At 36.2% G+C, this 27,147-nt stretch overlaps 1 protein-coding gene across 4 annotated transcripts in view; it reads right to left on the bottom strand.

Moving 5' to 3' along the window:
- Positions 1-1,940: 1,940 nt before the first annotated feature.
- GK (glycerol kinase) overlaps positions 1,941-27,147 on the bottom strand; it is a 79,157-nt gene continuing 53,950 nt past the window's right edge. For 3 of the 4 annotated variants that reach the window (XM_007991355.3, XM_007991352.3, XM_073013827.1), the window contains 10 exons: positions 26,867-26,909; positions 26,327-26,407; positions 15,362-15,440; positions 14,451-14,547; positions 13,871-13,955; positions 13,228-13,348; positions 12,975-13,118; positions 10,100-10,180; positions 6,415-6,501; positions 1,941-4,520 (listed from right to left, as the gene is read on the bottom strand). In XM_007991355.3, coding sequence (XP_007989546.1) covers positions 4,510-4,520; positions 6,415-6,501; positions 10,100-10,180; positions 12,975-13,118; positions 13,228-13,348; positions 13,871-13,955; positions 14,451-14,547; positions 15,362-15,440; positions 26,327-26,407; positions 26,867-26,909 — 829 coding nt within the window. In that variant the 3' untranslated portion in view covers positions 1,941-4,509. The remainder of the gene's footprint in view (positions 4,521-6,414; positions 6,502-10,099; positions 10,181-12,974; positions 13,119-13,227; positions 13,349-13,870; positions 13,956-14,450; positions 14,548-15,361; positions 15,441-26,326; positions 26,408-26,866; positions 26,910-27,147) is intronic. The other variant, XM_007991356.3, reaches the window with a different exon arrangement.

Consider the following 27,147-nt stretch of genomic DNA (forward strand, 5'->3'; position numbering starts at 1 on the left):
GTTTCAAACACCTGATCTCAACTGATCCGCCCACCTTAGCCTCCCAAAGTGCTGGGATTACAGGCGTGAGCCACCGCGCCCAGCCAGGATGTAATTTCTAATACACATTATTTCTTCTGTATATTGATGCTTCATAGGAGGTGCTTGAAATAATTCTGCCAAAAGATAAGATCAATAAAATTTCAACCCTTCTAATTGGGAAGGCTGTCAGTACTAACAAAACTACACTGATAGACAGACAGTAAGTGATGGATTTAGATCCACACAATCAGGAGAAACACACTTTATCTTTTTATTATGAAATATATGGAGCATACAGAAATGTAGAGGACATAATAAAGACATGTGTACCCACCACTAAGCAGTGCCAGATCTTAAGGTATTGCTATATTTGTTTTAACTCTTAATTTTTTTACAAACACAACTTTCCAGGTTTCAGCAAAGTCCCCTTCCCTGACCCCATCCACCTCTTTCAGAGGTAATCACCACTAAACTTGGTATTCATCATCTCTATGCCTGTTCTATACTTTTAGTTTACCTGTGTCTACATACATGACAGCCCTGATTATTTTGCATGTTGAAATTTTTATATAGTTTATGAACGCTCAAGTTCTATGAAATATTCCCTTAAAGTCTGGGGGAAAATCAAAATAACCACAGGGATCATTTTAGGACTATGGGTGACTTTCTCCTTTCTAACCTTTCATTTTACAATTTTTATAAGAGGAGTAACATTCTCATTTCCAAGCAAACAGTTTTATCAAAGAAATAAAGTGGACAGGCGGGCACAGTGGCATCACACCTGTCATCCCAGCACTTTGGAAGGCCAAGGGGGGGTGGATCGCGAGGTCAGGAGTTCAAGACCCATCTGGCCAATATGGTGAGACCCCCGTCTCTACCAAAAATACAAAAATTAGCTGGGCGTGGTGGCACGTACCTGTAGTCCCAGCTACTCGGGAGGCTTGCAGCAGGAGAATTGCTTGAACCTTGGAGGCGGAGGTTATGGTGAGCCCAGATCATGCCACTGCACTCCAGCCTGGGCAAGAGTGGGACTCCGTTTCAAAAAAAAAAAAAAGTGTATATATCCACACACACACACATATACATACACACACACACACACACGTATGTATAGTGAAATTTTTTCCCACCCCTTTCTCCCAAGTGCCTAATTATCACCCCTTTCTGTCCCAGTGGATGAGCACTATTAACAGCTTTTCTGTCCTTCCGGCATAGGCAAACATTCTAGTTTCTCTGTCTCTCTCTCTCTCTCTAATAGAAGGGCAGTACAGTTACATGCTACTCCGCACCTTGCTTTTTCACTTACCCTGAATACCATATCTTTCTAGAGAGTATCCTCATCCTTTTCTAAAGCTACACATTTTCTCTGTATGGCTGTACCAGAATTTATTTAACAAGCTTCTCTTTGATGGATATTTTGGTGATTAAATGATTTGATATTTATGAAATCCACTTGTAAACTAGTCATACAATAATAAGAAATCTATGAGATAGATATTATCAAGTTCAATAATAAGGAATAAAAGAAACTACTTAATTTTAATACTAAACAGGAAAATTGAAAGAGGCCTGAAGCTGCTTTTTAAAATAAAATATTGGCATCCTCTCAACTGTTACGCTGTCAGGTAGAACTAGTTATTTGAAATTGAATGAAAACTGGCAATTAAAGATATTGGCCTAGTTGAGAAACTTGTTTTTAACCTAACTTCTCCTTCTCAGAATATTTATCTTTATGGTCTTCAAATTTAATTTAATGGATCATTTTCATTAAATTTGATGACGGGGCAATCTCAGGAAATACCTGTGAGAGGTTTGTCTACGATACTTGGCACAACGTATATTTAATGATAAGGCCAGAATGAAGATATGTACCTATAAAGTACACACAAAGTAGAAATCAGATTGGTTTACAAAGTCACTCAATTTTCTACTCATTGTTTATTATGTGAACTTATTATTAAAGTTGTTAGGTTGCAAAAGCAAAGGATCAAAGAAACATCATTATTTAAATAGTACTAGATAAAACAAGCTATGAAAGAGTTACAGTTAAAAAAAATTTTGTACTTCTATCTACTATGTTGTAAACACTACAGAGTAAATACTACCTACTCCACTGTCAACGCCATTAGCTTCTGTGCTATCACAGCTTTCATTTGTTGGTTTCTCCAAAAACTTTCATTCTTCACTCCCACATGATACCAGATACCCAAAAGATATCCCAAAGAATTGGGCTTTGGGCATTTCAAAAGAAACATACTAAAAATTCTAAGATATCATTACAGAAGCAGAGATGCATTACTTATTTTACTGATTAGTTGGAGAACAAAGGATTGAGGTGTTGCCTATCAGATTGAGAGAAGAATGGTGGTCAAGGTTAGCCACGCAAAGTCCTACTGGTAATGGCTGCTGACCTTACCAACGTATTTTCTGCAAATGCTGAGATGGGACAGTGTAGTCTGTTCTAACAGAATGATTAAGGTGTTCATCATTACAGAAATTGCTTCTTCGGCTGTTGGTTAACTCTTCAGAGTGTGCCCTATCAAGTGCTAACAGCCAAGTTTCACATTTCCTGAAACATCTTTCTTAATTTAACTTTCATCTAAGTTCTAGTCTGTAAATGAGAAGTGCAAGTAAGAACGAGGGGTCAATTTATTTTAAGTAAATTTGTCATTAAATATCAATGTGTACAATTTCAAACATTTATAAATCTACAATTTATAGAAAAATTAATGTAATCTTAAAATTATTTGAACAGTGGTTTTCACAATTATTTACAATGAACTCAACCTACTTTTGTAGAAACATTGTTTAAAAGTACCCCTGCCACAAAGTGATCATTTCACAGTACCTCTCTATAATATTTATGTCACTTAAGTGGTGGCTGCATCAATGAAACCTAGCAGATTCAATAATTTAGAAACAGTACAATCAGAACAGTAAATAAAGCTACCATCAATTCCAAACAAAACAGAACCTTTTATAGTAAGATATAAATGTTTTCCCATTCAGCACTAATTGAAAAAAATAATTAGGAGGCAATCTTTTCTTCACTGTTTACTACAAAACTAAATAATTTTAAGATTTTTTAAAAATTGACATTAAGAAGCTAGATTAGGTAACTTCTTATGTGACATTAAATATTTTGAGAAATTCTTGGTTTCATTGGAAGGCATTTGTAATGATAAACCTTTTTTCAGTTACAATAAGATACTAAGCAGAGATAATTCCGTCATCCCAGATAGCAATTTCTTATTAACAATTGCTAACGTTTGAACTGAAAGAGATTATTGGCTTTATTTCTATATTTTTTTCTACTTAGGTATTTAACTTTTTTTGACATCCTCTTATCCCCTCAATAGGATCCCAAATATGTCTAAAATTAATTCAAAAGAAAAATAACTATTTGAATTATTGCTTGTGTTTGAAAACAATATTTACTGTAGTATTCCACAGTTTCTTATTTTTTTAAGCTAAGACAATTAAATAAAAATGTAAGGGATAAGAAATATAGTTGAAGTCACAATAAAGTATATTTTCTTTTATTGACATAAAACATAAATTTTAAATGTTGGCTCTTTAAGAAAAAAATTCTCCTGGTAAATATTATGCATAACCGTTGCCCAAAAATGTATACAGCTGTTTTCCAACATATTTATATACATAGTGGTTCACTTAAGACCAGCCCTGTTAGAACCTTCTGAATTTAATGTGCTCTTAATTTATAAATGGGCTACCCTCAGTGTATAAAATATATAGGCAGGTATGACAAAGTAAAAAATATAAAAAGGAAAGATGGAAGAAAAAAGAAAGTATCCTTTCCTGTAAGATCCAGACAGAAAGTCATCATAACTAGTGGGACAAAGGAAAATATCTGAAGGATTTCAGTTTTGGCAAATACTTTTCAGAAAAATATCCAAGCTGTGACAACACTAAATGTCTATTTTAATAATTTAGTAGAAGTTTCTATTCAAACATTCAGTGAAGGTGTTGCCGTCTTCTGCGATGTAGAAAAGAAGACTTTTGGGGTGTCTGTTAAAATCAAAGAGCTGCTCATTTTTAACAGGTTAGTAATAACCTTTTAATCAAGTATATGTCATGCAGAGACTCAAATCCTGGTCCAATAGTGTTTGAATATGTTTGATGGAAGATTCCAATGGTGAGGATCCAAATTCTTCCTACATCTTAGAGGCAATGCAGCAGGATGTTATGGCAATGGAGGGGGTCAGCCCCAAAGGTAGCTGGTCCAACCTTAACTGTGGATGTTAAAAAAAAAAAAAAAAAAAAAAACCCACCAAATATTTCTATAGCATTCTTTTTGCTGCATTTTCTTTGTTTTAAGCCACAGGTCTACCTGGAGGGTCATGCGGCAAGTGGCTTATAAATAAAATCAAAGTCTATGAATAGTGTCATCGCATTAAGAGACAGAATTGCTGGATTCTTTCATTACGTAAAAAGCTCACATCTTGGGACTCCATGAGTTGGTAAGTTTTATGGAATACCTGAAATGGGGAACAAAAGCCACATATGTCAATAATACATGCATACAATGCAGGAGTTAAAGCAATGAAGATGATTCAATCATTTATTAAACTAGAAAGTCCGTATGATTTCTAAATCATGCCTCACAATTAAAATGCAACAAACAGGGCCAATTCCAAAATTAGCAAATATTGCCACTGTTGCTAATTGTTTACCAAGGCAAACAATTTCCAGCCCTCTCAAATTGCAGGGTATGTCATCAAAGAGAGAACCTAAATATAGTGACCACGTGCATTTTAGAAGCCTAAGAATCTAGACACGTAGCACATCTTTTAGCTTAGAGAGATGCCACATGTCTCAATTTTCATAGAGACAAGGCCTTTTCATGCTGTCATGATACCAAGGGGGAAACAAACAAACAAACAAATCACAACTTTCAGCTGCAATGTTTCTTTTCTTTACTTTTCCAGACCATTGTTATGCAGCCCAAAATACTCAGGATAATGAAAAGTAACAGAACTTTTTCTAAAACAATGTGTACATTTCTTTATAGATTTAAATTACAGTTCTCATGGGAATGTTTAGTCTTCCACCAAACATTCCTGAGAAGCAGAAAGAACAGATTCCATATAGATTTATGTATACAGAGGCCTTTTGTAAGGTAATTCAAAGAAAAACTAACTTTATTTGGACTAGCGGTTGTGTTTTTGGAAACGCAGTATTTACTGTAGCATTCCATAGTTTTTTCTTCTGTTACTGATACCAAATTAAGGTATTGTTAGTACAGAAGCAGACAATTTGAACAAATTTATTCTGAATATGCATGAATATTCAGAATATGGAAAAAGTAATATAATCTAGTTTTAAATTCTCATGCAAGTAACCCAAATTTTCTCATTAAAAGATAACCTAATGTTCTGCAAATAATTTTCTGTAAATAATTTTCGTTCTACATTTATGTGTAGCACTAAAATGATAATGACAAGCTAAATAAATGTTTGTCAGATCTCGACAAACAGATGTTCCCTCTCATGTCACTAAAGTTTAAATTTTACATCTTAAGCTCAGGCCATTATCTTATTAATTGAGAGAGAGAATTTAACTCTCCCTAACCATGAAGATTTTTTTTTTAGTTTCACTTTCATGGGAACATACAGAATAAGAAGCATCATTTCCATTTAAGCCAGTAATTTTAAGAAAAATTGAGCTATCATCAAGAGCAGCTTCCAAAAATGGCTATTATAAATTAATAAGATTATGCAATATATTTCATAACATGCTGAGCCATGTGACTTTTATTTTAAAAAGATTATTCAGTAGAAATTAATGTGGAAAAATAATTCTATTTTCATTTCAACCCCTTTATTTAAGCAATCATTTTTAAAACTTCAGTTCACAAAAAACATTCTTTTAACTAAAACAAAAGTGACTATAAATCTTCCCTGGTTTTAGGGTTTTACAGGAACTCTGCTGACATGCTCTGGCTGAAACTCTTGCCAGAATTGAAAAGTTAAGACTTGCTTAGCAAATTTTCAGGAGTATGAAAAATAATTTGTATACATTTGAAAGACAATTTAATTAATGTCAAAACTATACTTTAACTTTCAGCAGTCTGAAAGTCCTTTCATTTAAATATTAGTATTTTCACTTTTGCTTATTGCTGCAGCTCACAGCAGAATGTAGTCCCTCTTAAATAAATCATCACATTAAAAATGTAAATAGGTTAAGCAGAGTCACAGTTCTTACTTCTAACTGCCCCCAAAGATTAATTGGTCTAACTAATTAGACCTTTAATTGAATTTCCAGCTTCCTAGACACAGAAAGAATGAAAAACACTGAAAAATTTCTGTTAAGTTATACACGAAAACATTAAAGCTAACTAAATAGAGTTGTCTAATTTAAAGAGTAACTAACCTGAGATGTACCTTGCTCCGATTAACATTACCATGCTACTCACTATAAAAAAGCCCAAGGGCAGACTACAGAAGATACTAGGGTCACCTGTGGTCATCCAAGCAGAAGAGAATTCCAGTCAAGCAAACCAAAAGAGAGACACATAATTACAATATTTGTGTTAAGAATCACAAGATAGCAAAACAAAATAAGCTATAAAAATAGTATATTCATAAAAGCTAGCAAAGAGTTATTACTTCAAATCAAAAATATAATCAATATTGAAGGCTTATGACAGTTAACAAACAATACAGATAGCATGCCACACAGCCAAGAACATAATACATATAGACCAACATTAGCCTTCCGCTGGCAAAGCCAGAGAGAGCCTATGGATAACTTTTTGGGAGGCTGTTAATTTTAGTTTTCTTGATTCTTCCCCCAAATATACTAAATGATCTTTTAATTCCACCCAAGTTCAAATTATACATCTTTTGGCTATGAGAGAAGAGTTATATTAGTGTTCTAAGATGAACTTAAAACCCTATTTTTGCTAAAATATTAGTTCAGTTTTAATTTTTATTTATTTATTTTTTTTTGGGACGGAGTCTCGCTCTGTCACCCAGACTGGAGTGCAGTGGCACAATCTCGGCTCACTGCAAGCTCCGCCTCCCGGGTTCACGCCATTCTCCTGCCTCAGCCTCCTGAGTAGCTGGGACTACAGGCACCCGCCACCATGCCCGGCTAATTTATTTTTGTATTTTTAGTAGAGAAGGAGTTTCGCCGTGTTAGCCAGGATGGTCTCAATCTCCTGACCTCGTGATCCACCGCCTCAGTCTCCCAAAGTGCTGGGATTACAGGCGTGAGCCACCGCGCCCGGACAGTGTTATTTTTTAAATAGAATTTGGTATGTAACAAAATGCACCTGACAATACATTTTAAACACATATGAAAAGTATGTTAAAAATTGTTTACAAAGCATTCAAATGTAGTCACAAACAAGAAAATAAATATGATTGCTTCAAAATTGGCAAACTGCTTTGAAACTTAAGCAAGCCTCATATTCTTCCCATAGGTTAAGATACAGGTAGCAGTTCTAATATCCTTTCAAGTTTGTTAAAATAGGATTCTATCTGTATTGCTGTTATCATATAAATTATATAGTTATATAGCTTAGATTGCTTAAAGGAATACAACTAACATTTTATTAACTAACGATTACTATTCCAAGTTTATTACACAGCTTAGAGACCCCCAAAATATTACATATTAGAGTGTTTTTCATAAATCTATTCAAAAAACATTTTCAGGCCGGGTGCAGTGGCTCATGCCTGTAATCCTAGCACTTTGGGAGGCTGAGGTGGGCGGACCACCTGAGAGGGTGGGAGTCGAGACTAGGCTGACCAACATGGAGAAATCTAGTGTCTACTAAAAATACAAAATTAGCTGGGCATGGTGGCATATGCCTGTAATCCCAGCTACTCAGGAGGCTGAGGCAGGAGAATTGCTTGAACCCGGGAGGCAGAGGTTGTGGTGAGCACAGATAGCGCCATTGCACCACTCCAGCCTGGGCAACAAGTGTGAAACTCCATCTCCAACAGACAAACAAACAAAAAAATTTCAAACTGGCTTAAATCCACTGCAGCCTAACTGAAACAAAAACAAAGTTCTTTAAAATATAAAACTCTCACAAAACCAAACTACTTTTATCATTAATGCTGATAGCAGAAATTGGAGCAATCATATCTTTTTTTTGTTTTATCGACTTTTTCTTAGCATTTTAAATTCATTGATAGTAAAGTACACAAACAAGGGAAAAATGATCAGTTGATTTTGTGGGAATTTTGCAGTTAAAATTACATCCTGAACTGCTAGTGAGGAGAACTGTATATCTGTGTGTAAGACATGGGGTTGAAGGGAGGGAGACAGGAGGATTAAAATGCCATTTTAAGGCTGGGCGCGCCTGTAATCCCAGCACTTTGGAAGGCCAAGGCTGGTGGATCACGAGGTCAGGAGTTCAAGACCTGCCTGGTCAAGATAGTGAAACCCCATCTCTACTAAAAATACAAGAAAATTGCCGGGCGCGGTAGCAGGCACCTGTAATCCCAGCTATTCAGGAGCCTGAGGCAGGAGAATGGCTTGAACTTGGAGGGCAGAGGTTGCAGTGAGCTAAGATCGCAACACTGCACTCCAGCCTGGGCGACAGAGTGAGACTCCATCTCAAAACACAAAAAACAAAACAAAATGCCATTTTAAACATGCCATTTAAAGTGCCATTTTAAAACGTCCAGCTAGTTAAAGAAATCATGTAACTCTACTTCTTACAAGCAATAATTAAGGGCAACTAGAAAAGAAGTCAGGGCTTACGTCTGTTATATCTCACACAGCAACTAGCACTGTGCTAGAAAAATACTTATGATTGAGAAGTTTAATTGTAAAGGGTCTCTCAAGATTACAGTCTTAGCAAGAAAAACTTTGCCACCATCTTGGAAAAGGAAGCTGAGTCTCACAACAAAAGATATTAAGCTTATTTAGGAGAAAAACAAAAGCTTCAAATAGGAACATCCGGGACTGAAAATACAGACCACAGTTATCTGTGGCAGTAGATAGTTCTGGAAGCTTTCCTAAAAAACAGATACATTAACTTTGGGGTTGGAAGGAAGGCAGGTCTTATTTCATTTGTCAACTCTTCCCCATTAAAGTATATGCTCAAGTCAGGTGCGGTGGCTCACGCCTGTAATCCCAGAACTTTGGGAAGCCAAGGCGGGTGGATCACTTGAGGTCAGGAGTTCCAGACCAGCCTGGCCAACATGGTGAAACCCCATCTCTACTAAAAATACAAAAAAATTAGCTGGGCATGGTGGTGGGCGCCTATAACCCCAGCTACTTGGGAGGCTGAGGCAAGAAAATCATTTAAACCCACGAGGCGGAGGTTGCAGTGGGCCAAGATCGTGCCACTGTACTCTAGCCTGGGTGACAGAGCAAGACTCTGTCTCAAAAAAAAAAAAAAAAAAAGTATATGCTTCAATAAATTATTTGCCATTGTTCCATTCATTATGCTCCACATCTTGTATTTAGCAAAAAATAATACTATGCATCTTAAGGCTGTTTAAATGGTTTACTTAAGCTCTTGACCTTCCTAAGTGATCGTAAGGTAGAATAGTCCACTATTTTTTCTGCTAAGAGCATTTCCCAATCTATTTATAAGAGTTCGAATTTACTATGTTTGGTATATTTCTTCCTCTCTGATTCCAAAGGAATTCCCATTATGTCCTTGGAATCAGCCTAGGAAGTAGCAGAATATATTCTGAAACTAATACAGTTTTCAGTTGGTTCAAGTCAAGACAGCCCCCCAAAAAGGTAAAGTAAGAGGAGAGGGGAAAAAAAATGAAGACTCTAGTTGATTTTTTTTTCATTAAGAAGAAACTAGAAATAATTTTACTCTTGGAAGACTAAGTTGTCAATTGAAGTACCGAGAATAAACTAATAAGGAAAGATATGGCAGGATAGAGTTAAGTATGTATATCAACCTGATAATTTACATTTTGTGTTTAGAACTTTAAAGTGTTTTCAAAATGTTAGAATCTCTGGACATACGATAACGCTTTGCTTCAGAGCAGCCTGGCTATGTGTAAATGGCTAGATACTTAAATAACTATTTAACATACTAAGAAAATGTGGCAATAATAAACAAAAACATTTTTACCACTTTCTGGAGATTGAGTTGTAACCCAACCCATTGACTTCATCACAGCTTTCTTCCATGTAGAATAACGAATTTCACTTTCTAGAATTAGAAGGTAGAAAAAACACACATGAAAGGTAGTTTGCTGAGATGTTCTAAGTACCATACTTATGATCACTCAACATTCTTCACAAATTATTGCACACATTAAACTGCAGTGGGGCTTTAGCAGGACTCAGATTTGAAAGCACATGGTTGCTGATGACCGCCAGTGACTGGAAGAGATGCTTGCTTGGAAGTTGGAGTGAAACGGGACACGGGGAGGCTGGGTGTGGTGGTTCATGCCTGTAATCCCAGCATTTTGGGAGGGTGAAGAGGGAGGATCGCTTGAGCTCAGGAGTTTGAGACCAGCCTGAGCACCATGGTAAAACCCTGCCTGTAGTACCAGCTACCCGGGAGGCTAAAGCAGGAGAATCATTTGAGCCTGGGAGGCGGAGGTTGCAGTGAGCCAAGATCACACCACTGCACTCTAGCCTGGGTGACAGAGCAAGAATCGGTCTCAAAAACAAGCAAACAAACAAACAAACAAACAAAAACAGGATAGGGGAAATTCAGCAGGGTAAAGGAAGACTGGTAGACAGACTGCCTGCTATGCAGACTGGGCCACTCACAAACAAGTGGTAATGAATTAGAAAAGGGAATCCCATTTGATCTGCTTTCTCTTCTTTTTGGGGGAAAGAGTATGAGGAAAAGGGTATGCTGTGATGTGGGAAGACTAGAAGGAGGCGTTTTTATTTCAGTCAGAGGATTTAACAAATACTGGTTTCTCATAAGATTTGAATTGCATTCCTCTGAGTCAGCCCCATGCCCCCTAACCCCAGCATCTTAAAGCAAGATTTTTTAAAGGTGGAAATCCACAACAGAAAGTCTAAACAAAAATGAGCTTGATGCTGTACTTCTAAGGGTGGTGAACCCCATGTGGGGCTACCTTTCTCTCAAGCCTCCCAGACTTTCCATAGCACCTGAGGCCTGCAGCACCCAGGAGACAAGGCTCAAGAATCACTCACTTCAGAAAGCTTTCTGGTGCCCCATTTCTATCCCCGCCCCCTCTTCACACATACCCTAGGATGTCAGCTACCACAGTGAATTTTTATGGTTTTGTCTACTGCTCCCAATATACTTTAATCTTCTGAAGGGCAAAAAAAGGTAAGAAGATAAGGCTTTATTCATCTCTATATCCCCACATCAGTACAGTCTCTGGCCTGTGGTTGGCTATAAACAACTGTTTGCTGGCAAAATGTACTATTTATATCTAGGCGCCCATTCGTTTATGGGGAGGAGTGAGGGCTGGTGAGAGGGAGGACAATAGGGCATGACTGATCAACCCCAGGCTAAGGCCTTCAACACCAGCAAAGATGGCTCTTCTACGAATGGAGATGGCTGTCTTGACATAGAGTTTCCTTGCTTTAAGAGTGAGATTGGCATTAAGAGGCCATATACCTGCTCTGGACATTATTTGCTTATTATAAAGTTGATTTTTTTTTTTGAAAAGTAAAAACATTTTTTGAACTTCATATTTCATCCAGTATTGCAAAAGTTAAAAATGACAGAATATCAGATGTTGAAATACATTTCTAAATCAAGGTACATGGTATACTCTGACTATAAAATTACTAGTATTATAATTCATTTTCTTGTATGTTGAATGAATAAAATTGAGAAACACTGGCATAGTCTCCCAGAAAACCAAACAAAAATGCATTTGAAAGCTTATTCCCAATATCTTAAAATCCACTTTGATGCTTTCTTTTTTTTAAGAGACAGGGGTCTCATTATGTTACCAAGGCTGGACTCGAACTCTTAGGCCCAAGAGATCCTCCTGGGTAGCTGGGACCATAGGCACATATCACCATTCCCAGCTGATGCTATTTTATGCATAGGTTTTTAAAAAGTTATAAAACCAATTCTAATATATAAAACCTTATTTTTTCTACATTTATTTAAATTTAAGAATGGCATCACTACATTTTAGTGAAAGTGCTGATCATAGCTTGTGGCTTAGCTTAGTTAGCACAGTGTATCAGATATCTAATGTTCACTTACTTAAATTGTTGCTGCCTTCATCAGGTTAGTCCTGCTGTGCTTAAAAGTTACCAGAGTGTCTCTTAACTCAGCTAATTATGTCCTAAAGCTGGACCACTGGCACCAAAGATGATCTGGTATAGACATTAGAGATGAGTGGCTGATATATCTTCCTTCTCACTTTAAAAAAGGCTGTTCTAACTAGCTATACCCGACAGTGTGTCAGTATTATTATCCTACACTAAAGGACCATAAACATTAAAAGCAAATGGTTTTTAAAAAGTGATTTTAGAAGTTCTTTTGATAAGCAACGATTTCTGTCATTCACATTTATTCAGTAAAGCCCAACATGCTTAGTACCCGAATCTGCAATGATAACATTTACTATTTTACTTGGTTCCTTAACTTTTTTTTTTTTTTTTTTTTTTTTGAGACGGAGTCTCACTCTGTCGTCCAGGCTGGAGTGCAGTGGCGCGATCTCGGCTCACTGCAAGCTCCACCTCCCGGGTTCACGCCATTCTCCTGCCTCAGCCTCCCAAGTAGCTGGGACTACAGGCGCCCGCCACCACGCCCCGCTAATTTTTTTAAAATATATTTTTAGTAGAGACGGGGTTTCACCATGTTAGCCAGGATGGTCTGGATCTCCTGACCTCGTGATCCGCCCACCTTGGCCTCCCAAAGTGCTGGGATTACAGGCGTGAGCCACCGCGCCCGGCAGGTTCCTTAACTTTCAACTAAACAGAAAAACAAAACTCCCATGCACTAAGGTCGTTTTCACAGTATTATCACTAAACATTTCATTATTTAAATGTACCCTCAGCATTAATCTGAGGTTCAAACCGCTCCATTGTGACGGCAGACAAATCCTCGGGTTCGAGACTCCATACGCCGACTCCTTCTGCAGCCCCTGCCGCCATAGCAGCACCTAGTGCAGTGGTTTCGGGCATCGAGGGCTTCACTGAGGGGAGAGAGTTCCATCAACATCTTTGTGGTTACATATGCCCAAAGAACTAGTTTTTCCCAAGAAACATTACTCCAGGAGTTTAAAGGAATGAAGACTTACTAACCTACTGGAATATACAGAATGTCTGCTTGTAGCTGCATAAGAATTTTGTTGCTGGTCATTCCTCCATCTACCTGCAAATGACTGAGTGGAATTCCACAGTCTCGATTCATGGCATCCAAAATCTTAAATAAACCAGTGCAATTAATGTTATAAATCTATTTCATAGTAACATCTCTGAAAATGGCAAGCCTCCACTCAACTCTCAAGAGCTTCCAAGAGCCTATGGAATAAATTGAGACTTCTTATTCTAGTCTTCTAAGCCCTCTTTGATCTGCTCACAGCCAACCTTTTCTCTCACTACACCTCTGCATTCACCTTGATATTCAGCTAAGCTATACAACTCTGTTTGGTACCCTGTTTTTCTGCCTTGATGCCTATGTTTGTGCTATTTCCTTTGCCTAATGTGTGCCACTCAGCCTCCCCAAAACCATAAAATTCTCAGTGCCTGACAGGGAACAGGAACTTAGAAGGTAATGACAACTGGAAAAAGGGAAAAAACCCTGCTTATATTTAGATTAGTATTTAGGTAGCCTTAATATTTGATTAACTACATTTTCAGTACTGAATAAAGCTCAGGTGTTACCATATAACTTAAGAGTGATAAAAGTGAACTAAGTACAAGAAAACAGGCCCGTATTTGTTACCTCTCGAGTTTGGAAACAAACAGCTTCTAATGCAGCAAAAGCAATATGGCATTTATTGGTGAACTGAGTGAGTCCACAGATTATCCTAAAAATACGCACAAAGATTTTCAGATTAGAATGGTATAAACCAATCAATTTGAAATATCTCAAATATGAAAAGGTCAAATTTGGTAGATAGAAGTGTCCAGGAAGAGAAAACTGGACATAATCATTAGGTAACTCAGAAAGTCCTTATATTTCACAATTCTGCATTCATACATGAAAAAGTTTATGATGCATTTGAAGAGATGATGGCATCGTAAAACTGAACCAATATTCATTATGATGATGTCCCTTCACTATACAACTTGCAGACATCTTGAAGATAAAAGATAACATGAATATGGATATGGCAGGGGTTATTGTCAGCTGATTCATAACTTCTTGGAGCTTAAAGTTTCTGAAATTATATTCTCCAAAAAGAAAAGGTTTTCTCAACACATTATAATTATTTGAAAATAGATAAGAAACTAATTAGTTATTAATAACTTTACTAAATAAATCAAGATCCCCAAAAGCACACCATATTTTCAATACTTACCCTCTTGCGCTGGGCTCCCAATAAGGTGCATATAACCCCGAAAATGCTGGGACGAAGTAGCAGCCATAAGAAGTACCTACTTCTTTAGCAAGCTTTTCTATCATTAAAAACAAAGCAAAACAAAACAAAACAAAAATCATACAAATATTGTGTATTATTAAATAAGCACACCTATTTTAAAAATTAGAAAAATTAGGACAGGGGTTTTGGTTTCCAATTCATTGGTAGAGCAAAATGTTGCTAACTACAGTAGTATGCTAGGATCAACAAAAACGAGTTTCTCCCACATTAAATACCCCCCACTAAAATGTAGCTTAGCTCAAGAAATCAAGGAACCAGATGCATTTCTTTAAGGTATTTTAGCTCATTTCCACTATTTTTAAGGTTGCTGACTAGGAGATGAAAAAGTGGCCTCTAGTGTGTCCCTAATCAGAAATGTATTTCTGATTGTCTCACCTTCAGGCAAAGTTAAACAAGCGGATGAAAGAGTGACTAGGGAAGCTCAAACTAATTATCTATAGACTGAAAACAGCCATATTAATACTTAAATTATAGGTACCAGAGTTTTAATGCTCACTCTAATCTAAGAGTTAAAGCTCTTTCTCATCAGATAAATTTAACTCAACTTCTCTATCTGCAGCTTCTGGCAATCTCCAGTGTTCAATTTTACACTTGGATAATTCTTATGCCCTACATTGCCAGTTTATTAATAACCACCACTAATTATGACAATTCCTTGTTTTATAAGTCTTCACAAAATAGTCTTTTGTATAAGTCAAACTCATACTAGGGATCTATATAATTTATGGATCACATTTGGGGCAAAGCATAAGTATTCACAGATTGCAGAGATAAAATACTGAAATGTGTCATTTTTCAGATTTTCTGACCTTTTGTTAGAACACACTCACCAATTTCTTCTGAGGTCTTTATAATTCCAAGATTGTCTCTTAGCCAGCGAATAACAGCACCAGCTATAGCTACAGAACCCTAAAGAAAAAAAGGAATCCAAGACAGAACATATTTTATCACAATCAAAGGTTTTTACTGAGCATATTCTGTGTATGACACAACCAGATGGACAGAATTCAGTTTCCATTTTGGGACTCTGACAAATACGATAAACTAGGTCTTCTAATACAAACATAGTTTTGTCTAAGTCACTAATAAAAGTTTTTCATGGGATGGGGAAAAGAAGTGAGCCTTCCAGCACACCCTTGGTTTTGCCCCCATAGGTGGACATCGATCTGTTGGTCAGTTTGCTTCTTGAACAATTTTCTGTCTGTTGCTAAGCTACTGAGGTATGTTATCACTTAGAAATATATTGCCATATTATTCATAAAATTACTGGGAGAGGCCACATTAAAAGTTTTTTCAAGTCTGTTTCCCATATCTAACAGTATAGTAAATAAAAAAAATAAAATAAAATAAAAAAGCAAAGAAGCTAGCTAGTGAGTAATTTTTCTTTAAAACAAAATCACCTAGAGCTGTGGCAATAACGATAAAAACATATTTTAGAATTGGATAAACTGGCTTTGAGTCCCAGTTCTAGTACCTAATTGCTGTGTAATCTTAGTAACTAATCTAAGCACTTTAGTAAGTTAATCTTAGTAAATTAAGTAACTTGCCTACGTTACTTAGGCTTTCTGAGCCTCCATTTCTTCACCTATAAAATGATAACTATGACAATACTTACCTAAACAAACTACTGTGAGGCTCAATATGAGAATATATGTGAAGGTTTTACTAAATGTAAATATTGACTTCATTAATTTTTTTAATGTTAAAGTATCAGCCAAACACCAGTGACTGATGAATAGATAAAACACAGTATGTCTATACAATGGAGTATTATCGGACTATGAAAGGAATGATGTCTTAATACATGCTACAACATGGATGAGCATTGAAAACATTATGCAAAGTGAAAGAAGCCAGGCACAGAAGACCATATATTGTATGATTCCATTCATATAAAATGTCCAGAACAGACAAATCCATAGAAAAAGAAAGTAGTGGTTGCCTGGGCTAGGGGATAGGGGGTGGTTATGGGGTTTCTTTCTGGGGTGGTGACAATGTTCTAAAGTTAGATAGTGGTGACGGTTGTAAAACTCTGTAAATATAATATTACTATAAACCATTGAACTGTATACTTTAAAAGGGTAAATTGTGTGGAATATGAATTATATCTCAATAAAGCTATTATAAAAAAATCCTGATGGCAAAAAAAAAAAGTATCAGCACAAACCACTAGGAATTCCAAGAAAATTTTTTTAGTTCTGATAGTTCATTCATATAGATTATTAATGTAAATTACTTCCACAGAGTCACTCCAAACCAAATGTCAGGTGATATTAAATGTAGGGACCTGTCCCAGTTCTATTAACTGAATTACAAATGGTAATGCCTTCTTATTGTCAGTTGTCAAGATGCAAGTAAACTAGAGAATGAATATGCTGGTATATTCCATCATTCATAGCTTCTATGAGAAGTTACTATGTTACTGCAAACCTACAGAATGCCTGTATTCTGTTTATACATTTATACATTTTTATATATGTAGACATACATACAGTACTCTGTATTACTACATACATAAAATGACTTTTTAACCACAAAAAGTATTTGAGGAACAGATCTGACATAGCTGTGCAAATATGACAAGGCTTTAAAAATGGGACAAAAACAATTCAACAAATACCTTACAAGGGACTCTAACACAGCTCATTCCCTGCCTAAAAGAACTTGTTGTACTTACTAAGTTTGACACATTTACATATTTAGGTACTTAGAGGGATCATTCAAGAGAACTAAGTAAAATTTTGGTTTAAAGAGATTTAAGAACTTTACTCTCAAATTTCCTTTGGAAACAGACAATTCAGAGATAGCAGCTGCCAAATATTAGTAAATATGTAAGAGTTTCTAGACCAGTGCTGTCCAATAGAAATATAAAATGAGTCACATATGTCATTTACATTTTTGCCACATTAAAAAGGTAAAAGTAAGGTAAAATTAATATTTTATTTAACCCAGTGTATTAAAAAAATAATTTCAACATGAAATCAATATGAAATTATTGAGATTTTTTTTTTGTACTATCTTTGAAGTCTGGTATATACTTTACACTTAACAGCACATCTCAGTTCAGACTAGCCACATTTCCAGTGCTCAATAGCTGTATGTGGCCATGGCTGCCATGGGCAGTATAATTCTAGACCTAATTGAAAAACAAAAGCAAAAACAGGTGTCCCTCCTCCTTATACTCTCAAAGACACTGCCCTTAAATGGCATCTAACAAGAAATGCATACATAATTGTTTTAGGCAAGTAGAGTTAAACTATGAATTTTTAGAAGCCACTGTGCTAGGAGTTTAGTAAAGTGATTTTGTGGCACAGCTGGTGGGACTTTATACTCTAGGAAACCACATGCTGATATACCTCATTTCCATTGAAAAAGATAGGATGTGACATGTTTACACCATATTTTTAAGAGGAAGCAATATGATTTTAGCAAAAGGAAAATCAAGGTTTTGATTAGAGGTAACTAGTTGAGAATCAGAGTATCATTTAGATTAAAACAAAAGAAAAAAAATACATAGTTACTGTTAAGGCTCCAGGAGATAATTGTTTTAAATTCTGTCATCAGGAATATACAGAAGTGACTAGTTTCAATATAACACAATAAAAGGTAGATAAAAACACTTATCTGAAAAAAGTAAATAATTTTGCTGTCAGGATATAATACACGGTATGATTTAGCTTTTAAAGAAATAAAAATGGCTGGGCGCGGTGGCTCAAGCCTGTAATCCCAGCACTTTGGGAGGCCGAGATGGGTGGATCACGAGGTCAGGAGATCGAGACCATCCTGGCTGACACGGTGAAACCCCGTCTCTACTAAAAAAAAATACAAAAAACTAGCCGGGCGAGGTGGCGGGCGCCTGTAGTCCCAGCTACTCGGGAGGCTGAGGCAGGAGAATGGCGTGAACCCGGTTGGCGGAGCTTGCAGTGAGCTGAGATCCGGCCACTGCACTCCAGCCTGGGCCTCAGAGCGAGACTCCGTCTCAAAAAAAAAAAAAAAGAAAAAAAAAAAAGAAATAAAAATGAGAGACACCTCTAAATTCACAAAAGACATGTGGTCTTCTGAATTCAGAGGCAGGAAATAAAATGGAAGATGGTTGGCCGGGAGCGGTGGCTCAAGCCTGTAATCCCAGCACTTTGGGAGGCCGAGACGGGCGGATCACGAGGTCAGGAGATCGAGACCATCCTGGCTAACACGTTGAAACTCCGTCTCTACTAAAAAATACAAAAAACTAGCCGGGCAAGGTGGCGGGCGCCTGTAGTCCCAGCTACTCGGGAGGCTGAGGCAGGAGAATGGCCTAAACCTGGGAGGCGGAGCTTGCAGTGAGCTGAGATCCAGCCACTGCACTCCAGCCACGGTGACAGAGCTAGACTCCATCTCAAAAAAAAAAAAAAAAAAATGGAAGATGGTATAATGCTTCAAAGTTGGACAGGAAAAGAGTATAGCAGCCAAAACCTAAAGTGATAAATAGAAGGTGACTGTCTTATTTGTTATCAATTAAGTTGCCATAAGTTACATCCTAAGTATAAAGATCCAACACTTTAGTATATCATCTACAAATTTGAATCAGCCCTTGTTCTAGGTTATGACTCCCTGGAAAAGATGCATGCAAGCCTAACAGTTGTACACTAAGGGAGATGCAATGAAAGTGAGAGGGTGTAAAGAATAATGAATTAAATTATAACAGGGCAAGAGGAATAAATTATTTTAAAACTAGACACGTAGCCTGGAAAGTGAAAGGTTAAGAAATAAGCTATACGAAGATTGAATTAAAAATAATCAAGTAGATCTGATGTAATGTCATAGCAGGCAAACACATTTTTCTTCAAAAGCCCCTTGACATGAATGCCACTGCCACTAACAGTATAAAAATAAAGCAGGATATTTCAGGATGCAGTAGAATTGTAGCTTACAAGGCAATTAGGGTGAAAATTGGTGAGTATGAAGAAAAATCACGTAAAGTAAAGATTACCCTAAATTGCTTACAATCATCCATCAGGCATAGCAAACACAGTTTTGTGTATACTACAGTGCCATGTATCTGTACATATATAATTTATAATGTAGTTAATTTGTATATATTATATTACAAATACAGTGTCTAACTCTATAGCATTTTTAATTGCATAGAGAAAAGGAAGAGTTGAATTGGAGCAACATTATTTTTGAAAAGTGACAGATTTCATTAATACTTCAGTAACAAGTTGGGGAACTACAATTAAAAGCATTTATTGCTCAGAAAGTATACTTTTCAAGAAAGAACATTGTAAAAGTTCATAAACAATGTTTATATGCTTGTGGCAGATAGACTTTTAATTAAGGTGGCTCCCATGATCCCTGCCTCTTGATGTTCATACCCTTGCATAATCACCGCCTCTTGAGTGTGGTGATATCTGTGACTTTCTTCTACCCAACGGTACATGTCAAAAGTGATGGGATATGTGTGGTGATGTGTATGTGCTTCCATTACATGATTTACTGTGCCTGTCTTGCTGGATATATTCCCTCCCATCCTGACTTTAAGGAAGCAGACAACCACAAGGAACTGAATTTTGCCAATAACCTGAATGAACCTGGAAGCAGATTAAACCTCAGATGACAGAAGAGCCTCAGTCAACACCTTGACTGCAGCCCTGTGAGACTCCAAGCAGGGTACCGAGCTAAGCTGTGCCTGGATTCTGAACCCATGGGAACTGAGAAACAACACATGTGTTGTTTTAAGCCACTTAAGTTTGTGGTAATCTTGTTACACAGCAATAGATAATCTACTACATAGGTTTATACCTAAAATCGGGATTTAGCTCAAGAAGGATGAAAAACTCTAAAAAGGAAATCTTAATGCTATAATCATTAAACCATACCAAAGAAAAAATAGGGGAAGAGACATTTAAAGAAACCAATAAGGTGATATAGGGAACCCTCTTTGAAGTTCATATTTAAAAAGAAAAAAATGGCCTAACATAGGATTCTGTATTTAAACAATATTTAATGGATACGTATTATCTGCCAGCCTGCTGGGACAGAGTGGTAAACAAGATAGACAAGTACCCTGGCCTCGGGAAATCCATATTCTAGTGACAAAACACAGAACATGGAAGTCGGAAGTCTCAAGTCATAAGCTCAAGTTCATAATCACATTAAAAGTTCCCAAAAGGATTTTTGTGTTGTGAAACAGTATTTGGAAAAAGAAGAGGAACAAGGATACCAGAGGGAAGGCAGAACCATTCAGTGGCTCTATTTTGCTCCAGTCTCTTCCACTACTGAGAAATATTTTCCAACTAGAAAGGGTGGGACAAATTTAACCAGTTTAATATGAGTTTAATGTCACAGAACAACTTAAGGATCATGAACACCAATTTCTTTTTACAAATATTGAAAATGAGAATTTAGAAGTGTTAAAATGTCAGGCCTTAGTATCACCTGCCAGGGGCTTCAGAGAGAGAAAAAGAGTTCTCTTGGTGATGAAAAAGAAGATGCAGATGCTTACATGAGCAGAAATAATGAGTTTGTACTTCAAAAATCCCCTTTGTTCTAACCACAGAGGATAACAGACACTATATAAAAGAGAAACAACATGCTGACTCAAATACAGAATAACATCTATGTGGACAGACACGGAAACACAAAACCAAACAGGACTGAAGCCACGAGCATGATGGCTTCTGATTTATTTTTCTGTATGTGTCAAGGAGTAGGAGTGGTGGCTGGGAACTGGTTCCTCCAGAAGAAAGGGGTCCAAAATGTTTTGTGTAAGACAGGGAATAGAAAGAATCAGGCTCAATGCTTGAAGCCAGGGGCTAGGTGGCGCTCTCTTACTTGTGTAGGAATGTAAGAAAAATAAGCAAGTGTGTATTTGCTGACTGAGGCTATATGGCTTAATGGAAGACAAGGCTGGAAGTGACAATTCTAAATTATATGAAGAACTCTTGTATTAAGAAATCCAACAAGGCCGGGCGCGGTGGCTCACGCCTGTAATCCCAGCACTTTGGGAGGCCGAGGCGGGCGGATCACGAGGTCATGAGGTCGAGACCATCCTAGCTAACACGGCGAAACCCCATTTCTACTAAAAATACAAAAAATTAGCCGGGTGTGGTGGCGGGTGCGTGTAGTCCCAGCTGAGGGAGGAGAATGGCATGAACCCGGGAGGCGGAGCTTGCAGTGAACCGAGATGGGGCCACTGCATTCCGGCCTGGGCGACAGAGCGAGAGACTCCGTCTCAAAAAAAAAAAGAAAGAAAGAAATCCAACAAAGTTAATAGCTGGACTAGAGTTCATTCTGGCCTAACACAGATTTTAAAATACATATGCTTTAAGTATTCGGAGATAAATTAGGAAATGAGTTCCATTTTAAAAACAAACAAACATGAAATTAAGAATCAAAATAAAAACAGAGAACTGAAACAAAATCAGGTGGATGTGAAAAATAACCAAATAAAAACTATAGAAATGAAAATATTAAATAAGACAAAAAATGTAATAGATGGGGTAAACTCTAGACTAGATAGAGATGATGAGTAAATTAGCACTCCCCCACATTGCTGGTAGGAGTGTAACTTGCCACATCTACTGTGAAAAATGGTTTGCATTATCTACTCAAAGTGAAGACACACATAATCTATGGCCTAGAAATTCTACTCCTACAGAAAGGTGAATATATTTACATCAGGAGGCATATACAAAAATGTTCATAGCAGCATTTTTCATAATAGCCAAATACTGAAAACCACTCGAATATCATCAATAGCTGAATAAATACTGAACTTCAATAATTTCATATGGCAATAAGAAGGAATGAAAAAAACAGCTATGTATAATACTGTGGATGAATCTCACAAACATAATGTTGACTGAAAGAAGCCAGATCAAAAAATACAAAAAAAATATATACTAAGTGACTAAGATATGCATGCACATGCTCTCTCTCTCCTCTTTTATATTTTTAATATATCAAATATTAAACACATGCAAAACTAAACTCTGGTGTTCAGGGCTGCACATTTAAGTGTTAGAACTACAAAGAAAAGCAAGGAAGTGATTATGATAAAAGTCAGGCTGATGTTTATCTCAGGGAGAGGGAGGAAGTTGTGATCGGGGGCAAATAGAGGTTCTTGGGATTGGCAGCGTTCTAGGAACAAGTTACATGAGACTTTATAGTAATTTTTCGAGTTGTACATTGATATTTAATGCATTTTTCTGTATGTGTCTTATATTTCACAATACAAAAAAGGCTTTTATGTTTTGTCTTGTTTGTTTTAAAGAGAGAATTTGGAAATGGAAGGTAGATACTGAGAAACTCACCAGGGACGCAGCACAGAGAAACAAAGAGATTAAAAAAATATAAAAGGGCAGTTAAGAGACATGGATGATGGGTTGAAAGGTTCCAATATTCATCCAATAGCAATTCCAGAAGAGGATGGAGGTAATGGTAGAGGAGCAATATTTGAAGAGATAATTGCTGAGAACTTTCCAGATCTGAAGACAGACTTGGATCCAAGTACCTAACAGGATAAATAAAAATAAATCCAAACCCAGGCATATCATAGTAAAACTATAGAACATCAACGATAAAGAGATAATGTTAGAAACTCCCAGACAATAAACCAGATTATCTACAAATGAACCACATATTAACAGCAGAGGTCTCATCAGCATCGAAAATGGCCAGAAGGGATGTGGGAAAAACAATTAATATAGGCTTTTATACTAATCCTCAGAGTGAGGGCAAAATAAAGACAAACCTAAAAAGAATAGGCTTACTATCCCACACTATTACTAAAAGAAATATAGAAGGATGCCCCTCAGCAAAAAAAAAGAAGAAAAAAAAAGTAGGTGGGAATAAAAAAGGTATGAGATGAAAGAAATGATACTGGACACAGAAAACTAAGAAAAATAAGTCAATAAATATGATTTATTGTGGACTGCAAAGTAAACAATAGTAATTATTGCATGTTGAACAAAGTGGGGGAAATGAAAGCTTTAAACAAAATAACACGATTGGTGATGAAGGAGGTAGAATAAAATATTAGAGGTCCTCATCATGGTTGGGAGATTAAAAATATCAAACAATGACATACACGCTTAGAAAAACATATGGTTAAACAATGTCTTAAAAATCTAAGGGTATACACAAAAGAAAAAAAAAATCACCAAAATAAAAATATAGAAATGCTTCTTATTCCTCCCAAATCAGCAGAGGAAGAATGAAAAAAGACTAAAAGACTGAAGATGGGTAGCTATAGTCTCAGGTTTTAAAGAGCATAAAGACTAAAATGTTCCTATCTCCAACTTCTAAGCCTAACAACAGTCGATCAAATGAAAGACAATATTATTAAATATATACTTCGTAAGCATTTACAAAAAAAGGAATTAGTATGACCAAGTGAAATTAGCATGAGTTTACTGATAAAAAGTCTTACCAATCTAGCATTATTCCCCACCCTTGTTTTTTGGTTTGGTTTAATTTAATTTTTTTAAATGTTTGTTAATTGTAAAAAAAAAAAAAAAAAAAAGGTAAGAAAACATAAAGAAAAAAATTCTAACTACACCTTTAACATTAGTATGCGTATGTGTGCTGTTGTTGTTGCTGAGACTGCTAGGTTAGCAGATGAAGGAAGGGACATAAGCTAGATGTAGGGACAATACTGGGCTTGGTAGACTGGAGCCCAGAACTTCCAGACTTACAAGGAAGGAAATGGTACAGCAGGGTGGCCTAGGCATCAAGGTTTTGATGTCCAAGCATCTGGATGTGCATCCTGGATCTGCTACTTACTGTTGTCAAAAGTTACTTGGCCAAGGGACTCCAATTTCACTTTTCTAATCTCAGTTTCCTCATGTGTAAAACATGGGGATAGGAGGGTGTAACTAAGTATATTGTCATATGATCTAGTGTCTCTGTCAGCTTTTACAATTCTAAGCATCTAAAAGCATTACATAAATTGAAACAAAATCATAAAGCATACGCCTGTTAAATCTCTAGATGAGACAAAACTGAAAGAGTAACAGTAAAGAATGAAAACGAATTCAGACTATATAGGAATAGGCTAAAATCACTATTATGAAATTAAACAGGAAGAAACAAAGACCTGAATTTAGATTTAACAAAAAAACTACACAAATACAGAACGAAGCAGACTTGGTTTGACAATGATTCATTTGAAAACAAGCTAGGTTTTTTAGCATATGCTCCCAGGGCCAATAATATGAAGGGGTTATTAGTCTAAATTAATGAACTCTCAGGCTAGAAAAGCAAAAGTAGTGCTTATGGTAGGAGAGGCACAAATCACCCTATTGATTGAGTACAGGTCAGATTAGATGTAGAATATTATATTCCATTCTGGATGACATGAATTGCAATGTACCCAATGAAGGGAGCTCAGAACTATAAAGCATCCATAAACCATGTGAGATCAAGGCATTGGGTCAGTTTATCCTGCAGGAGGAAGACCCAGAGAAACTGACTGCAGCCTCTAATGTTGGAACGCTTTTGACAACCAATGCAGGTCCAATGCTAGAGGTGTTATTAAGAAGCAACTTTGGGTGCTGTCTTCAGATAGAAGCTGGATGGCTACTGGTAAAGGACTGGTAAAGGAGACAGGAGAAGGCTTTTCATATTGGGAGGGGAGTTAAGATCCGGTGACCCCTGTCCCTGAGGCCTGTCCCAGGTCTAAGGCACCTGTAATTCTAAAGCACTAATTGTCTCCTATGCAAGAAGAAAAAAGGCAGAATCATATTCTTCTTATCATATTATAGGTAACACTTATCAAGTGCATATTCTATGTGCCTATTGTTGTGCTATGCACTCTCCACAGATGGAAAGTAGAAAGGGAGAGGGCTTGTAGGATTTTAAGTTCTGAGAAGTGTTAAGATATCTTTAATATACAGACTAAGTTTTCACAAATGCTTCCATCCATAGAAAAGGAGCTGGGGGTAGATATCATAGTGTTTATGGGTTGGAGAAGGGAGAAAAATAGAAATAAACTAATATTCTTCATGTGCTAGGCATAATGACTAATAAAATGTTTTAACTCTAACTAGAAGTCTTTAACTTGTGACCAAATTATTATCAGACACTCCAAAAAATGAGCCTCAATAAGTTTGCAGATCACGTGTATACTTGTGCATTATAAGGTAGCCATTTCAAAATTAATTATATAGAAATGCTTATAAGAAATGTATCTAATTTTACAAAAAGAATACTATTTCTTTGACTTTATAAATAAACGTTTCTAACACAAACTTACCATATCCTACAGGCTTAGGCTGGCATATTCCTACTATAACATACAAACATGTTTGAAACAAATGTTTCCAGTGATAAGTGGCATAAATCTCCTCACTTTCTTTTCTATATCAAAATGTTACACAAAATTTATTTTTATGAGGAGACAAGTGAAAAGAGTTATTCTGCTTTTTTGTGCCCAGGGTTCTCTTTGGAACACTGGAGCATTTTATTTATAAAAACAAAGAATTTTCAAGATGAAAGAAATGTTAGCACGTTAATCCAATTAAACTTTAGAGATTGAAAAAAAAAAAACCTTACATTGTAGAGCTGTCAAGTAATATGCCTAAGGTGACACAATTAATTGGCCTAAGAACTGAGGAACCAATCTAATCAAGGTCTCCTGTGAGTCCTGACTCCCAGGTCAGTCTCAGGTTCCTTCAACTCAATCAAATGCCAAGAAAGCAGAACTTTTTGAGTCCTCTGTATTAAGATTTACCAGAAAAGTGTTAGAAAACACTGTAATTTTTATTAGCTTTGAATGTTTGTCATATTATCCATATTGATTAAAAAGAACTTACTTCCAAAGCATAATATACTGGTTTGTCTCTGCCAAGTTTGTAAGCCACTGTGGTAAGAAGGCCATGATCAGAAAATACACACTGTAGGAAAGAAAAAAAAAAAAAAAAAGATTTCAGTAGTGGAAAATGAAAAGATAACATGAGAACATTTTTTTAAAGTTATAATAACATAGATACAAAATAATGCAATCAATAAACCAATTTTTAAAAATAAATATAGTCAAAATGATCAGAATTAAGAACACATTTCAGCTGTATAAAAAGTTTATTCCTTGTTTCAAATTAGATTTGCATTAAGAATTTGATGAGGTCTCAGTCTAGATTTCCCACCAACACAATTAAAAACACACATATAAAATTCAAAAAGCCTAAAATGGTTCTTATTAGAACCATTCAAATTTTGTATTGAGCTCTAAATTAAACCCTGATAAAGATTAAGTAAAAGCTAAAGACTAAAAGTAATTTAATAGCAAATTATGTTCAAGCATTATTTATATGAACTTAAAGACTTTTATCAATTTTTTAATTTAAAGAACCAACCTTATGGCCTGTATTACATAGTAAGAAACATCCTGTTCCATACCTAGAGTTGAAGGGAGAATGAATAGTAAGACAATTTTATTCAAAGCAAATAATGAAACATTAATAATACAAATGATCAAAACTGACATATAATTTAGTCCAAAAAAGTCATTATATTATAGTTTTATAAAAGTTCCTAAAGTTAACAAAAATCATATATCTTCATGGAATGTTTTAGAAATCAGCCTAGAAGAAAATGTACTTAGAGCAACCTTTTTTTTTTTTTTTGAGATGGAGTC

This window comes from Chlorocebus sabaeus, chromosome X (assembly GCF_047675955.1).
Source record: "Chlorocebus sabaeus isolate Y175 chromosome X, mChlSab1.0.hap1, whole genome shotgun sequence".
Taxonomy (NCBI): domain Eukaryota; kingdom Metazoa; phylum Chordata; class Mammalia; order Primates; family Cercopithecidae; genus Chlorocebus; species Chlorocebus sabaeus.